Below are 14785 nucleotides of genomic sequence, written 5' to 3' on the forward strand. Positions count from 1 at the left end.
TGGTTTATCCAGTCTGGTAGGACTTTGAGTGATCCTACAGGTGTTGTCCTTTTCTTGTTTATGTCAGGCATACATTACTTGGTGTATAAAAACACTTGATGGCAGCAGGCAGTGGATAGTGCGTAGATATGAAACGGGAGAATTTTTGACATTGTGATTGATGGTGTAGGAACCCACTTGTATTTGCAGTGAGTAAGCCTTCACGGATGTAGGTGTGAGAATGAATTTTGCTAATGTATTAAATTTAGAGACTGCAGACGATTGAATAAAGTAAGATTTTAAAAATTACAGTCAAAATTTAGAATTTTATAGCTAAATACTCGATTTAATGTTCATTAGAATTCATCTTGACGTTATTTCTAATATTTAACAGTAATTTGGAATTCTCATTATAGAATAAAAGACGAGTGACGTTGGACATGAGACCTTGTGACCTCTCACTCTTTTAAAATTTCTTTCTCATTGATATTCTCTCTTTCTTTTGAGAAGAAAACAGAGTCTAACAGAAACCAGTGGGATTGCTCTGTGGGCTTTCAGTACGCAGGTGCTGAGCGTGATCGACACGCGGGCTGGGCGTTCCCCTCCAGCTCGGCCCTGGGGCGGGCTGGTGCTGTGGGCTGGTGGGCGGGGCGGCTGGCGCCTCGCTGAGGAGGCGCGCACAGCGGTTAGCACGTGTTGATTGTGCGGAAGCTCCCGGCCGTCGCTGAGCCGTCTGCGGAGTCTTTCACCACGGGGGTTTGAGAAGGACCGGTCTAAGATGCTCCTGTTTTTTCCCCTAGGACCCTGGGGTTAACATCCGCTCCGTTGGAGTTAGGATGTGGTTTTAAGTGGGACTGAGGACATGAAATGGCCTTTCTTTCTTTCAGAGGAAAAGAATCAGATGCTATCAGCTGTATCCTTCCCACTCTTTTTAGGGAGATGGTATCTCTTCACAGATTTTTCTTGTAGGCTTTGGATTTTCATTTCCCACTGTTGTGAAACCGTTAGACGTAGAAGAAATAGTACTCATATTGCCTGTAATAGTGAAATGTTAGAGTCATGTTATGGGCTACTCGACTCTATTCATGAACTTTTGTCATCTCCTCCTTTGACCAAAGTTATGTTGAAATGACAGCAGTACAATTAGTATCTCGCCTCGTGCGTTTTTCCCCCAGCTTTCATCTTCTCTGGATAGTGTCATTAAGAAGCAGGAAGGTGGTCCTGGTGTTTCTTTTAATATTGTCCTTTACTTAGAATAGAAAATGAGAATGCTTTTGAGGTCTAAACTAGTAACTTTCCCTTTCCTTTGAAAGAGAAGTCTTATGAAAATATTGGAATATGGCATAAAGAAAAGATACAATGCTTATATTTATGTTCCATTGAGAAGAAAAATCTGTGATAATGTGTATCATTTGGAAGTGAGTTATATTTTTCTTTTCCTGCATTGTAAGTTTGTCATCTTGACTCTGAAATCCGAATAATTCAGGTGCTTCCTCTTGCTAAACATTTTAAATCAGGCAGCTAAGAGTTCTGTAATGTCACAGTGTAGCTAAGATAGCAAATATTTGTATTGCTAAAAATGTTATTTTAGATTATTTTAGGTACACAATACATTGTCTTTTTTTCATCCAAGAATGTCTTATTTGACAGAAAACCTGATCGTGAGAGAGCTGAGGATTTTGATGCCACGACTCGAGAACCTAACTATTTCGGCCTCTCTCCAGAAGAGCGCAGAGAGAAGCAAGCTATAGAAGAGTCTCGCTTACTCTATGAGATTCAGAACAGAGATGAACAGGCTTTCCCAGCCCTTTCTGTATGTATATAAAAAGGAATTGGAAAAGTTACCCTTCAGAAGTCTCTCCTCAGTCCAGTTTTTGTACTCAGCCATAGTTTCTAATGGTAGATGAATCATTTTTACACTGACGGTTACCTTGGAGATGACGTAGCCTCCCTTCCTCATGAGGCAAATGAGGTCTAAAGATATTTCTAGTTGGTGGCAGAGTTGAGATGAGTTGATTGTTTATCTGACTTCAAGTTGAGTATTTTGTTTTGAACTGAAGCTTGTTTGTTTTTGCTAGCCAAAGCCAGTGACTTACCCTAAGCCGTGGAGGTGTATGATTTAGTCAACAGGATACTTCTGTAAATTTGGGACATTCTTTTCAGTGTTCCTTATTAAACATACCCAGGACCTATTAAGAAAAACCTGGTACATACAGATGAGAGCTGTGGTTCAGAGCAGTCAGTGCTAGAGATGGTGGTGGGTGCAACCCTGTGGCTTCGCCGTTGCTTCCTGTGTCAGATGCTGAGCTGTGACGGGTGCTTCTTGATGAGACAAGAGGCAAACGTTCTCTGCCTTTAAGTGTCTTAATTCTTTTGAGGGAGTCAGAAGGGGAAACAGTAAATGCTGTGTGAGGAAGGTCATTGGCACACGGGGGCAGGGTAGCTGCTTGAGTGTGGGGGCACCGGGCTCCCTGAGCCTGTGGTCTGACATAGTGATGAGTGGCACTAAGTGACTTGTGACGCAGCTGTGAGCACCTGGGAGGCACATGAGCTGTGGTTGGAACACTTCTTAACAGTGGAATAAACAAGCAAAATGGAATGTTATAGAAGCTACCTTATAGGATATATATGTATGTGTATATGTGTATGTATATTATCTCTTGGTATGTATATTTATAGCAATATAAAACAGTAAAGCGCCACACATTGTTTTCTGGCCTCTGGAATTCTTAAAGAGGTGGAGAGGCTGAGCTGAGACCAGCTCACCTGGAGTAGAATAGTTCAGGCTGGCACAGGGATTGGAGTTTAGGAATCGTTGGAAGACGTGCCCAAATTCACATTTGAATTAGGCATCATCTCTATTCTGTGTAGTTTATCTCTGTGATATGTTATTTTCCATAATATTTAGATAATACAAAACTACCGATCTTTTAAGCTTCTACTCACAGCTTTTTGTCTTTCAGTTAGTGAATGGTGAGAACTACTATAATGTGGGAATAGATGGTGAAATGTTTTGATTGTTAAAATGAGGTCTTTATACTTACTGTGTTTAAACAGTCTTTTGATCCTGTCTTGGACTTGATAGTGACTCAGGTTTTCTTCTAGAAAATGCCTGCCACTGAAGGCTGAGATCTCTTCTTAGCTGTGTGTGGTATTTCCTCAGAGATCCTAGGGGAGCAGAGGCCTTCAGTGGTAACTGAGCTGAAAAGCCAGACTTACTCCAGTCCCTGTGCTTCACCAGTTAGAAGCTGGAGCTCATGCAGGGCTTGGAGGGGTTTGCTGACAGTCAGTGGCATTTTAGTGAGAAGAGTCCTAGTGACTGTATCTGCCCCTTGCCCTTGGGGTGCCCCCCTCCAACTTCCCCAAAGGACTGTGGCTCTGCAGTGCTGCTTTTGAAGGTTGGTGTGAAGGGTGCTATTCTTTGTGCAGAGAATGGAAATGTAAGTTGCATAGTAAAGGTTCGGTCCCAGTGGCTTCTTGAAATGTGGGCATGTGAAGAAGTCTTAACTACTAGGCCAAGCGTCTGACTGCCTCAGCCTTTGGCTTATTAATAAGCCAGTTACTGTAGAGTATTTAATATGAACCCTAGGTTGTATTTTTTTTTTGTGGGCTGGGAAGTTTACAGATATAAGGTGATGAATTTTGAGATTTTTAGTCAGATGTGTGAACAGTAAGATTAATTACAAGACTTCTGTTTGTATACTTGTGAGTAAATCTTTTAACACAAAGTGTTGGGTTTTGTTTAAGAGTTCATCAGTCAGCCAGTCAGCTTCTCAGAGTAGCAACCCAGGCGTCCAGAGAAAATCGTCCCATGGAAGCGATCGAAAAGGAAGCAGGCGGAGAATGGACACCGAAGAACGGAAAGATAAAGGCATGTTATTTCATCATTGGAAAGCAGATGCTGGAGATCTGTTTCTGGCCTAAAGTCAGGCATGGGGAAAAGAACTCTTAGTTTTTAATGATTGAGCAATGTACTGTCGCATCTCACTGTTGCAGAGAAGCCTTGACTCAAGCTAGGTAAAGCATGGTGTATAATTGTGGAGACTATTACTCGCTGACTGATCATGGTTAACCTGGCACTTCCAGCTTTCTCTGTCTCCATGTTTTGTTGTTCTGTCTTCACACCTGACTAGTGGCTGATGCTGTCTCTTTTATCTTGATCTGTTATAGACTCTGTCCATGGACATATTTCCTTGGATAAAAAACCTGAGCCAGGCACATTGGAGGTAAATGTTTTAAATACTGATTGCATCTTTTTCTTCTTCCTTAACACTGTGGTAGTGCAGAAAAAGATGGAGATGTTTTCATCATTTTATAACAAGTGGTGTTTAGTCACTAAGTCGTGTCCAGCTCTTTTGCGACCCCAAGGACTGTAGCCCATCAGGCTCCTCCGTCCATGGGATTTCCCAGGCAAGAATACTGGAGTGGGTTGCCATTTCCTTCTCTGGGGGATCTTCCAAATCCAGGGGGTTCGACATCAACAAGCAGATTGTCTACTACTGAGCCATCAGGGAAGCTGTAACAAAGTATTACGGAAGTAGAAAAAAAATTGGGAGAAAGTTACAATGCTTGAGGAAAATTGATACACTCACAAATTATAACCATTTCTTCTATGGTACATTATGATGACCTTTACTTTCCATTACTCCATAGTATTACAGATTTTTGAGGGGAAAATGCTGTTTTGGAACCATGCCCAAGGTAAAAACTGCCATATAGTTTGATGTAATAAAGACATTCAGGCAAAATTAGCTACCTGTTGAAGACCAGATACAATTGAAAAAAATACTCAGTTGTTAGAGGATTCAGTCAGGTGCACGTAGGTGAGCTATAAAGGTAGCACAGTTATCCCAGAATGTGGGTGTTTGAAATAGATAATGATCCCCCTCACCCCCTTTTTTTTTTGCTTCCAAAGAATATTAGCAATGATAAGTGTGCAAGAATTTCATCACCATCAAAATCAAAGAAATTAGAGTGCCCACCTCCTACAGAGCAAGTAAGTACATTGTTGCATTTGACATTGAATGCTATTTAAAAATAGAAAATAATAGGAAATGGGAGAATTTATTAATAGATCATAATTGGAATCCAATTACAATTTTTCTCTAATTCTGTTCTTGGTTAGTCTGGAGTGGTCTCAATGGAAAGTTTTCTGGACATAGAAACCATTCTTCTGAATTGAATTTGAATAAGTTTTTATCTGGTACTTTATGTTGTGATGAGCCTTTGTGATGAGTTGGCTTGAAAATAAGATTTTTGAAGGGAAATTTGTTTTCTTTCAGAACTTAAAGAGACATTTCTGCATGCTTACCAATTATGTCATAGAAGGGAAGGAATGTAATGATTGAAGAGATTAGAAAGGACATGTCTAAAGGGCAGTACTGCCAGCTTACAGATTTAATGGTGAAAGAACCTGAGTTCTAACAGATTGTTTTGGTTCTTGGTCTAATACAGGAGTAGAGAAAGTTCTTATTCTGTGTCTTTCAGTTAACATCCTTCATGTTGTGTAGAAAGCGTATGATTTTATGTTAGCTCTTTGTGTGAGGAGCTGTTCTAGACTCATGAATTGCAGGGTGATTTCAATGACTTTGCGTCTTTGCCTTAAAGCATTTGGTTCAAGTTGCTTTATAGTTTGTTTCTAACCCCACTGGTGACTTCTGTGACTTTTGGTGGGCAGTCACTGGATCAAATTTGTTAGTATGGGATTTTTAGCACCTGTGTTTTTCCTTTCATTTCGAAGACCAGAAGAAAGACCATTTATGTAGAAACTGCAGCTGTGTAAGAGGCAGGCAACTCATGATGCATTCGGTGGATGAATTAGTGTTAAGCACAATGAACTCTTGTCTTTTTGCACCCCTTCTTCTTGAAGAAGCCAGCAGAACATGTGTCTCTGTCAAATCCAGCTCCCCTTCTAGTTTCTCCAGAGGTACATCTAACTCCTGCGGTGCCTTCCTTACCAGCCACTGTGCCCGCCTGGCCGAGCGAACCTACAACGTTTGGACCAACAGGTTAGATAACATTTTTAAAAGTTGATGGAACCAACCAGCAAAAGTCCTCCAAGTCTTGACATTCTTGTGTGTGAGCTTGACCTCAGAGCAGGGTCAGGTGCACGGAGCCTCAGAACTTTCTGTGGTCCTCCGTGCTGCTCTGCTTCCCGTGGTGGAGGGCGGGGTTCATGTGGTGCTCATTGAAGACCCGCCCTCACGGTCTCGGGAGCAAGGCCTGTGAGCTGTGGTTGCTGGTGCTGGCAGTGCAGTTCTCAGTCCCCTCCAACCCCCTCAGCTCCTTATGGCCCCACGAGACACAGGCTGTGTGTCTTACGTGTGTGTGTAAGAGCTGTTACTGGCCCAGAGCCGGTTTTTTGTCCTCATTTCCTCCTGCATGGCCAGGAGGGTGCTTGGTTGACATAAGTACTTCTTTAGATTGCTTAAGCGCATGCTGTTTTCCCAGCTGTGTAATGAGACGGCATTCCTTACCTTTTAGCCTAACGTTACCTTTTATTTGCAGAGGAGAATTATCTTTTACCTCTTCATAGCTTTTGATTCCTTTCCCTTTCTTTCGTAGGTGTCCCTGCCCAAATTCCTGTCTTGTCAGTGACACAGACTCTGACTACCGGACCTGATTCTGCTGTGTCCCAAGCTCATTTGACACCGTCTCCAGTTCCTGTGTCAATACAGGCCGTGAACCAGCCCTTGATGCCTTTGCCTCAGACATTGAGCCTTTACCAGGACCCACTGTATCCTGGGTTTCCTTGTAACGAAAAGGGAGATCGAGCCATCGCACCACCTTATTCACTGTGTCACACAGGGGAGGACCTGCCTAAAGGTGAGCACCTCCTCCCAGGTTCAGGTTAATTTTATTTATCAAGTACTACTGTGAGTTCAGTGAGAATTCTGAGGACAGAGGTCAGGTTGCCGAGTAAGCTGGAGGATTTGGCTTGGGGAGGACAGCAGAGGTGCGGCTGTCTGTCCGTCACTCATTCTTGTTTCAGCTTCTCTATGATGGGATATGTTTTTATACATTTAGTAACTGCAGCATCCCCCATCATGTTTGCAAAAAGCCTGAATCCGTTTTGAATTAAGCCTTAATAGTGTTACTAACTAGACAACTAAACATTACTGAGTTTTTCATATCAGTGGTTTGGTGTTTGGAACTATTCTTTTTATGTCCATGAAACAATTATAAGAAATGAGTATAACACATAATAGCTGTCATTATAGTACTGCATGCAATCATGTATATATATATATGTGTATATATTTTACAGGAATTCTTTTTAAATTTGTTCTGTTTTCTACAGAGATTAGTTTGTGAACTTTCCTAACTGCAAAACTGAGAGAGTAATGCAGTGACTGCTCTTTGCCTGGATAGTTGTAGATAATTTTATTAGTCAACGGTTTGATGTTTGACTCTGTGGGTAACTGGCTAATGTTAAATGAATACCCGAGCTAGTGTTATCCTACTAATCTTGTTAATGAGTTTTATGTTGATTTTTACTCTTATCCCCCAACATTTTTATTTCATGATGTTTTAAATCCCACAGAGAAGTTGAAAAAAAATGCAGTGAACATGTGGGTTTTCTTTGTACAGATTTGTTTTTAGTCATAAAAATCTCAGTTTAAGCCATTTTGGGACTTGCATGTTAGAGTAGAAAAAGTGTGTTGAACCTGGAATCACCCTACAGTAATGGAGCCTGGTTTTGGTTATAATTTTTAATTCATGTTTTGTATTACAGGTGAGAGAAAACAGTTCAAGTAGGCACCATTGTCCTTAGAACTGTGTATCATTTGAGGATAATGAGAAAAAGCTTTTTGTGAATGTATAATTTTAGTGTTGATGTTGCTTATTTTCAGATAAGAACATTCTTCGATTCTTCTTCAATCTTGGTGTAAAGGTATTTACATTTTATCATTTTAAAGTTATTTTAAGTTAATACTGTCTTTTTTTTTTTTAATACTGTTTTAAATTACTAATTCTAACCTGTTGGTCAATAACCTAAGGCTTCCTTAATCTTATTATTTTAAGAACTGGCATTTTCAGTGCCTTACAGTTTGTTTTTGGTGGTGATTGAGGCTCCGCCATTTGCCCGCTTTTCCTTTTGATTGACAGTGATTTAACCCTGAGAGTGTGTTTGGGAACCAGCCTAGCGGAAGCGCTTCTTGAGTTAGGTGAGAGATCTGCACTTCGGCCCTGGGCGAGTTCTGGAGTGCGTCGGAGCCTGCCTGTTTGCATTTGTGGAATGGGGTGGTGCTCTTTTTCCCTGCCTCAGTCGTTGAAAGGCTGAGAGGAAGCCAGCCGTGGAAGGCAGGGCTCCCTGGCAGAGCAGAGGTTCCTGCAGGAGGTGGTCAGCCTGGAGATGGCTCGTCTTAGAAAGAGCTGGAGGGCTCTGTTCTTGTCAGTGTAGTGTTATCTCCTGTCCGGATTCGTTTCTGTGGGTTCTGGATGGTTAAAACATGAAGTGCTATCATGGCCTACAGACCAGTTCATAAAAACAGGCTTGATTAATTTCTCCATCTACTACATTCATTGCCTAGTTTATATTTCTCTAGTTAATGTTGGCTGTACAGCTAATTGATTAATTAGCCAGTAATCTGGTAAGTTTTTCTTTGTTTTGTTGTTTAGGCTGAACCTTTTGCCGGGCAACAATTTGGAGTATTTCATTTCATTATTTAGCCTTACCTGACTAGAGGTCTAAATTTAGTCCTTGCAGTTGGATTGCTCTGGGGGCTTCTATAACCATGGAGTCCAAATGTTGGGGATCACCTACTTCTGTACCAGCATTTTTAATGATAGAACCTGTCCAGTCTAGGTAGCTAGTTGGCTAATGGGGTCACATACTGAGTTAGTGGTAGGGCCAGAACATGAGTGGAGGTCGTTCCAAAGATGTTGGAAATTGGAGGCTTGATTGCTGCTGGTGGTTTTTGAGATCTCTGTCACCCCAGATTCCTTCTGTGCAGTTAGGTCTACAGGGTGGAATTATTGATCACAGTAGTCTGTGGGTAGGCTCATTACTGTCTCCGGTCAAACCTCTGTATCAGGGCTGTGAGTTGATTTCAGGCCAGGAACAAGGAATGCAGTCTTTTGGCAGTGACTTATTTTGGTGATTCCTCTGCATGCTGTGTGTCAGAGGGCTCTCGTCTTTGGTCTTTGCAGACGTGAGAAACTTATCTTGAGCCCACTCAAACTTCTCCCCCTGCAAACCCCCTGCCATGTAGTTTATCTTACTGTTTTTTTTTGTCTCTTTCAGGCATATAGTTGTCCTATGTGGGCCCCACATTCTTACCTGTACCCTCTGCACCAGGCTTACCTGGCGGCCTGCAGGATGTACCCAAAGGTCCCTGTCCCTATGTATCCTCAAAACCCCTGGTTCCAAGAAGCTCCTTCTGCTCAGAACGAGAGTGACTGTACGTGTCCAGATGCACACTTCCCCATGGAGCCCGAAGGCAGCGTGAACGGCCAGATGCCACAGGCAGAGATGGGGCCGCCCGCGTTTTCCTCTCCCCTGGTCATGCCTCCGTCTCAGGTGTCTGACAGTCACGGACAGCTGTCCTACCCGGCGGACCTAGAATCGGAGAATGCGGGGCAGCTCCTTCACGCCGACTATGAGGAGTCGCTGAGCGGCAAGAACATGTTCCCGCAGCCGTCCTTTGGCCCGAACCCATTCTTAGGCCCGGTCCCCATCGCACCGCCTTTCTTTCCTCATGTTTGGTATGGGTACCCTTTTCAGGGATTCATCGAGAATCCAGTCATGAGGCAGAATATCGTTCTGCCCTCCGATGAGAAAGGAGAATTGGATCTGCCCCTGGAAAACCTGGATCTCTCTAAAGAGTGTGCTTCCGTGTCAGCAGCAGAGGAGTTTCCCGAGGCCGGGGGCGAGGACCCCCATGCTCCCCCTGAAGCCGGCGCGAGCAAGTCAGACGGCCGGGCTGAGCGCTCCTCGCAGACGCCGAAGGCGGAGCCGGCCGCGGCTCCCGGCCCTCCTGCCGCCGAGGGCGAGGCGCACGCTCCTGCTCAGCTTCTAAACAGAGAGAGGGAAGCTGGGCCCGCGGGACTTGAGCCCAAAAGGACCATTCCAAGCCTGAAAGAAAAACCAGAAAAAGGGAAAGAGCCCAAGACTGCTGCTGATGTGGTCAGCGGGGCCAACTCTGTGGACAGCAGGGTGCAGAGACCAAAAGAAGAGAGCTCAGAGGATGAAAACGAGGTGTCTCACATTCTGAGGAGCGGTCGCTCCAAGCAGTTCTATAACCAGACTTTCGGGGGTAGGAAGTACAAGAGCGACTGGGGCTTTTCGGGCCGCGGCGGGTACCCGCACGCTCGAGGCGAGGAGTCCTGGAAGGGGCAGCCGAGCAGGAGCCGCGACGAGGGTTACCAGTACCACCGGAACGCCCGCGGCCGGCCCTACCGCGGGGACAGGAGGAGGTCGGGGATGGGGGACGGCCATCGGGGGCAGCACACCTGACGCCGCTGCTGCCGTTTTAGAGCGGAAGCCCTTGCTTGGGCGGGATGTCTCTGAAGGCTTTAAAACAAAACCAATAAAAACCCAAATTGGAACTCTCTCCACCCCTCCCCCTTTACCTTCACTCTCATTCTGGACAGGAGATTTTGGATATGTGTTCACGGGGGCAGGTGAATTCCTGGTGTTGCCATTTTTCTGCGTACAAAACCTGTCTATTTATCGGGTGACTGCCCCTATAAAAAGTAGGAAATAAGTTTGTTAAAGTATTTTTTATAAACAGCTTAATATGAACCATTATAGATTTAGTGTTTGGTTTTTGTTTTTCCTTATATAAGTTTAATTTCAGATGTTGGAAATGTGTGCTTTGTAGTGTTTACTAAAGTGACAAAATACACCATTCGACACACTATAGAGTCCAAAACATAACATCGCACCAAATAGAAACGTATATTTTATTATGCAATGCCTTAGTCATAAACTGGGCTCAAACAGGTCTTAGCCTAAAACACTGTTGTCTTTTGAAACGCTTCCAACCCAAAGGCCTTTCATCTCAATATCTGTCAAACTTGAATGATGTCTTCTCTTTAATATTACACATAAGGCAGCCTATTAACCTGTGTCTTAGAAATGTTGTATATAGTTCTTTTAATATTCATAGGGTATATTTTTGAATTTTGGTGAGTATTTGTTGAACTTGAGATTGCATACAAGAATAGATGTTTAAGAAATCATAGGAAATCTAATGAAATGGCTGTTCCCACCAAGAATTCTTAGCACTGGTGTAAATATCATGGTGCCTACTCGAAAGAAATGTAGATGCTATGCATTTTGAAAATAATCTGCATCTGTTAAAACTGCAGAAGTTTTTTAATGCCACTTTAACACTAATGCACTGACAGATTTAAATATTTTGTGAGAAGAAATGTTAAATTTTTAGCCTGATAGGTTTCTATAGAGTTACTGTGTTTCGTTTTCCTTTTTTGCACCATCAGTTTATGTGTACCACTTGACACTTGCATGTTCGATTTGTCTCGGCTGGAACTATTGTACAAAAAAGGATGATTGTGACTTTGAGTTCTTTTTCTGGAGGATGCTGCTAGACTATGGATTTGCTTTGCATCGTGTAGCTTGTTGCCCTTTTGGTAATGTGTCTCTGATCCTGCTTCCTTCTGGTCTCTGCAGTATTCATTTAGAAGTTCCCTCTGCATGTTGCACTCTGTTCCCATTTCGAGGAGATTCCATTCTCTGAATTAACACAGTATTCATTCATCTATGTTACTGTGGAAGAAAATTGCTGTAGCTTGTATTTCTTATTTGTACATATCAATGTGAAATCTATGCTTTTTTATGTTCTCCTTTGATCAGGAAGTTTGAGTGCTATGCAAATAATGTAGTAATTTCTCTCTGCATGCCATGTGTAGTACACTTAGCCAAAAGTAGATTTTTTTTTTTTTAGCAAATTACTTTAAAAGCAAATACAATTCACTTGAATTTGACAGACTGAAGCAGATGAGTTTTCTGGGTTCTCTGCTAACCTACGGGAATGTTTGGATGCCAGCTCGGCTCAGTGAATCTCCACTGTACTGTAATAATGGTTATTTACCTCTTTGTTTTAATTACCTGATGTCTGTGTAACTGCTGATTTGAGTAGTGATTAGTGTGTAGATGTTTTGTAACATAGGATTTTAGAGAGCACTTTGAAAGATAACATTTTATTATGATGGTGCTAGGTAGAAATTTGTAGACTGGGATTGTTGTGTGGAAAAGAAAAAGATTCTTGAGAGAACCTGTTGAAAGGAATTTCTGTTGTCACCTAAGCCAGATAACTGGGGAAGGTACTGCTTAAGAATTTTTTTTCTTAGTCACCATCAACAGTTGTTATAGAATGAGAAGATGAGAGGGTCCTCCACTTTCAGCTCATGATTTTAAGATTAGCTTACCTGATCATTTTAAGGAAAATTACATTAGTTATAGTGACAAGATTGAAAAGTTCAGCAGTGTATGTTTGATCTCAGGAGTCCAAAAAAAAAACAAAAAAAATTCATTCTTTTCCTGTGTCCTTTGTTTTCTTGACTGGGATTTGATCTCTGTTTCTTCTGGAAATGTTTTAAAATTGGATAGGAAAGAATACTGTTTTGTCTCTTCACTGTCCCTCTGTCTTACCTCAGTTGAGTAACAGAATACTCTATAGTTCCCGAAGGAAATGCCGAGTTGCTTCCTGTTTCCCATACTTACCTCCAGGACATGGTGGAAACTGCTGAAGGAGAACTCGAGCAGTTGGTACTTTAGTCAGTGACCTCTGGAATAAGAAGAAAGAACTCTGACTTTTGATTATTAGGTTTTAAAATTATCAGTCTTTGCAGGAAGGTCTGTTTTGTTTTTCCTTTAGGTTTTCAGTGTATCAGTCCAGGGGTTTTGCCTTATGCTGAGGTCAAACTAGGGCCAAGAAAGTTTTGTCCTCCATTTTAACTGAGTTATATAGTATGTTGACATGAGATAAAAATGTTTCAGAGAAAAGCAAAAGCTTAGAAGTGAGAATCATTTGTATTTTGAGTTGGAAATTATGAAACTTACTCTCTTAACGATCATATACATTTTGAAGAACAAACGTTTAGCATGACCAAAGCTCACTTCTTCTCATTTTTGTTGGCTTTTGCTAAACTTGATTCCAGCCCCTTTCCTTTTAGTATTGTGTATATTTCATTTCCTCTCATATAGATTCAGTTCTTGTTCCACATACCCACTGGCGGCAGGATGCTAGCATCTGGGTAGTCCTCATCCTGTTGTTCCCTGTTAACCTGTGTGTGCGTTTTCATGGCTGACCTAAGCTCAGACCCTGCTGGGGCCTGGCCGGAGTAGGTTTTCCCTACTGGTATGTCATCATATTTGATGCCAACTCTATATTCTTGCAGTGTGTTTCCTTTGTGACTCAAGGTTGAATAATGCCTGTGAACTGCAAACTTGCTTATAATTGACTTGGTGCAATAAAGTTCCTTTCTAACCATTTCTGGTTTAGAAAACTTTCAGCCATCCTAGAACTAGCAATATTTATTTATGCCTCATTTATTTTACCTTAGTCTTTCACTTATGGGTACTAAGCAAGGTCCATTTTAGTGTAGCTGAAAAGAATGCATATTTGGCTACACTATTTCTGTTTACTGTATTTTGCTTCCTATTTAACGTCTAAATGCTATTGTGTTGTTTCACATCTTAATAATGGCTCAGTTCCAGTATGTCAGTTTCAGAGAACTAAGGTTTTGCTGTTAGTGTAAGCCACTTATTCTCCCACTGACTGGGAATTCCCACTAATTTAGGTTTTTTCTCCCCTGAAATACAAATTTTAGAAAATGCTACAAGAGGGGTGGGTGCATGTCTTAATGCTGGGAAACAGCAACTTTGGGGTTGAATTTACTTGAATGGATAAAAAATTGCATTGTTACAGAGCTAGAAAAAAATTTATGTATGAAAAATGATAATAGCCTTACACTGAGTACAAATAATACTTAAAGCATGTGAAGATGTGATTATTTGTGATGTTACTTGTAAAAAAAAAGTATATATACATCTTTTGAAGTGTTGAAAGGAAAATAGTACTTTATATTCTTTATCATATCACTTTTTGTAAGTGTTGAATATATTCCTGTTTATTTTTCTATGTTCTGTTTTGTAGCCTTAAGAAGTGTTTCAAACATATCTGAATGTATAAAATAAGAGTAAATGCCCTACATGGTGTGATGCTGCATTATATATAAAACCGTGTGCATATATTAAATTTTGTCTCTCGATTCTGCTTGTGATTCTTTGGCTCTAGGGTTTTAACCAGTAATATATAATATATAAATCTTTGGAGGAATTTAAGTGAAATTCTGAAGTTAAGAGTTTCCATGGCTTTTATCCAGTCAGGAAATAGTATGTGCATTTAAACACCACGTGGGATTTATGATCTGTGGGGGTACATTACATATATAATAAAGCTGGGATCATGTGACTAGTAAGTGGTAGAATTTAGGTTTGAACCTAGCCCCAAGTGGTTTGAGAGCTAGTCCTATTCTCTTTCTCAGCAGTCATTAAATGAAATGGGAATGTATAGAATATTTGCAAATAATTGATAGATTAAATGAATTTTTAAGTTAGATAAAGCATTGTTTGAAAGTTTTATTTGAAAATGTAGCCAGTATACTGAAATACTTTTAAGCCCAAGTTTCTACCTTTCTCTTAACTGAATTAAGTGCAGCTCTAGGGAATGATACAAGAATGTGAATAAACTGCAGAAGAGGAAGTACAATTTTCCTTCACAGACCCTATAAGCTCTACCAAGTGAATCATGCACTCCTCAGAAGCATCCAGCTA

At 41.4% G+C, this 14785-nt stretch overlaps 1 protein-coding gene across 4 annotated transcripts in view; it reads left to right on the forward strand.

Moving 5' to 3' along the window:
- OTUD4 (OTU deubiquitinase 4) overlaps nt 1-14220 on the forward strand; it is a 42525-nt gene extending 28305 nt beyond the window's left edge. For all 4 annotated transcript variants that reach the window (XM_061384085.1, XM_061384086.1, XM_061384087.1 and 1 more), the window contains 8 exons: nt 1630-1792; nt 3727-3850; nt 4150-4205; nt 4895-4975; nt 5849-5987; nt 6544-6804; nt 7833-7873; nt 9227-14220. In XM_061384085.1, the coding sequence (XP_061240069.1) occupies nt 1630-1792; nt 3727-3850; nt 4150-4205; nt 4895-4975; nt 5849-5987; nt 6544-6804; nt 7833-7873; nt 9227-10438 (2077 nt within the window). In that variant the 3' untranslated portion in view covers nt 10439-14220. The remainder of the gene's footprint in view (nt 1-1629; nt 1793-3726; nt 3851-4149; nt 4206-4894; nt 4976-5848; nt 5988-6543; nt 6805-7832; nt 7874-9226) is intronic.
- Nucleotides 14221-14785: the final 565 nt, after the last annotated feature.

The sequence above is a fragment of the Bos javanicus genome, chromosome 17 (assembly GCF_032452875.1).
Source record: "Bos javanicus breed banteng chromosome 17, ARS-OSU_banteng_1.0, whole genome shotgun sequence".
Taxonomy (NCBI): Eukaryota; Metazoa; Chordata; class Mammalia; order Artiodactyla; family Bovidae; genus Bos; species Bos javanicus.